This window comes from Salarias fasciatus, chromosome 15 (genome assembly GCF_902148845.1).
Source record: "Salarias fasciatus chromosome 15, fSalaFa1.1, whole genome shotgun sequence".
NCBI lineage: Eukaryota > Metazoa > Chordata > Actinopteri > Blenniiformes > Blenniidae > Salarias > Salarias fasciatus.
In genome coordinates, this window is record NC_043759.1 from 25,915,153 (window position 1) to 25,917,098 (window position 1,946).

The 1,946-nt window shown below is 56.9% G+C and overlaps 1 protein-coding gene across 2 annotated transcripts in view; it reads left to right on the forward strand.

The window, feature by feature from the left end:
* Positions 1-243: 243 nt before the first annotated feature.
* The window catches only part of enah (ENAH actin regulator), a 42,958-nt gene continuing 41,255 nt past the window's right edge, over positions 244-1,946 (forward strand). For both annotated transcript variants that reach the window (XM_030109951.1, XM_030109953.1), the window contains exon 1: positions 244-374. In XM_030109951.1, the coding sequence (XP_029965811.1) occupies positions 370-374 (5 nt within the window). In that variant the 5' untranslated portion in view covers positions 244-369. The remainder of the gene's footprint in view (positions 375-1,946) is intronic.

Below are 1,946 nucleotides of genomic sequence, written 5' to 3' on the forward strand. Positions count from 1 at the left end.
TGTGTGTGTGTGTGTGTGTGTGCGCGTGTCCATGATGCAGTGCTGTATTTCGGTGGGTCCGTGAACGCAGCAGCGGGCGCAGCGGCAGAGCCGCAGCGACCGGAGCGGAGCGGAGCGGAGCGACCAGCCGGAACGCGTCTCCTGTCCCCGCTGCCTCAGCGCTGCACCCCGGCCCCGACCCTCCAGACCATGTAGTGTTGGACTGTCCTTTTTTTATCCACCTGGTTTTGTTTTTTGTTTTTTTTCCCCCTCTGTTTTCCCTCCTGACGCCGCAGGAGTCCCGCCTGTGGCGTCAAACAGCGGCGAACTTCAGCGGAGAGACGCTTGTGGTCAGACCCGGGCAGACTTCAGACCCGCACCGCGCTGACCATGAGGTGAGAACACAGCCTTCACTGCGCTTTGAGCTGCGGCTCAACGTGAAGCAGTGTGATGCACGGCTCATTCAGCTGCAACACACACACACACACACACACACACGCACACACAGACACACACACACACACCCTTGATTCGTTTCCAGGTGTGCATTACTTTAAAGTTGCAGCAGAGGAGCAGAGCTTCCATGCAGAATGATTTTTATTGTGATCTATTTTCAGAATTGTGGGATTAAAGTCAGAATAATGTTCAGTGTTGTTGCACTTTTTGTGGTGTGTGTGTGTGTGTGTGTGTGTGTGTGTGTAATCCTCTGTGCTCCAGTGCAGCCCTCAGGGATCAGGCTGAGTGCCTGGCCGTTGTGTAACATGCAGTCATCCTCAGGTACATGCACTGGTCCTGCTGGCTGCCCCAGGGTTCAGGCAGTGGTGATGCTGTGTCCTCTGCGTGCAGCGTTGCTGTTGCCTCTGGATCCTGTTGCGTTGCAGCGTGGGGGACGTTACCTGGCTTTTCTGTATTTTGGTCAGTTGTCTGGCGGAGGAGGCCGTGTGTCAGGAGGACAGTCGGAGCGTCTGAGCTCAGGAGTGGCAGTGTGACCGACTCTCGGCTCGGCGTTCGCAGTGCGACGGGCCTCTCGGGCTTCAGAGGCGAGACGTGCCGTGTGAAGCAGGCCTGCTCGCTCTCAGAACGCTCTAAATTGAATCCAGCTGTTGGAGTCTGTGACTCACACTGTGGTTAACAAAAGAAGCTTCGCTCCTCTCCAGCAGCTCAGCTATGTGTCCATTCCTCTGAAGGGGAACTTCTAACTTTTCATCTTTCTGCCTCTGAGACTGAAACTCCGTCCAACATGGGAGCTTTCATGTCCAGAAACTGGTTTAATCCTGTAATCCTGCCATCAGAATGAAGAAGAGGAATCAGTGACTCTGTTTCCTCAGGTTGACCGGTCCACCGGTCCAGGTTTCTCGGTCAGTCTGACACTCGGCGTTTGAACGCTGATCTTGAGATACAATCAGTGTGAGGCGGTGTGATGGGTAAAGCCTCCACAGAGTCGCAGTGTGAGCCCAACAGGCGTGTTCCCGGCCCGCACCGTCCAATGCATACTAATCCGGCCCGGGCTCCGGGCTCCGGGGCCGAGGAGGAGGAGGAGGAGGAGGAGGAGGAGGAGGAGGAGGAGGGGGGCTCGGAAAGACTGATAATCCACAGTGAGTCTGGGATGAGGCTGCTCAGATTAAAGCTGAGGCCGCAGCGTATTGATCACTTTACAGCCAGCGTGTGAAGCCTCTGCTCACGATGTGGGCTTTAAAGTGAGACTGGAAACATCTGGTCTCCACCCGGCCTGCTCAGTGAAGGAAGCTCACCTGGACAGACCGCTCTGAGGCAGCCGGCGTCCTCCAGCCCCCGTGGTCAGGAAGGCAGCGTGAGGCGTTAGCGCAGCGGTGCGGCTCGCAGCCACAAGTGTCCTGCTTCAGTCAGCAGCGAGGCAGTGAAGCACCTGTTCGCTGTGGAACAGTGGCCGGATTGTGGCGTCAGCTGTCCGCTCCTTAAGCAAGCGGGCGCAAAGCTCCAGCAGCCCG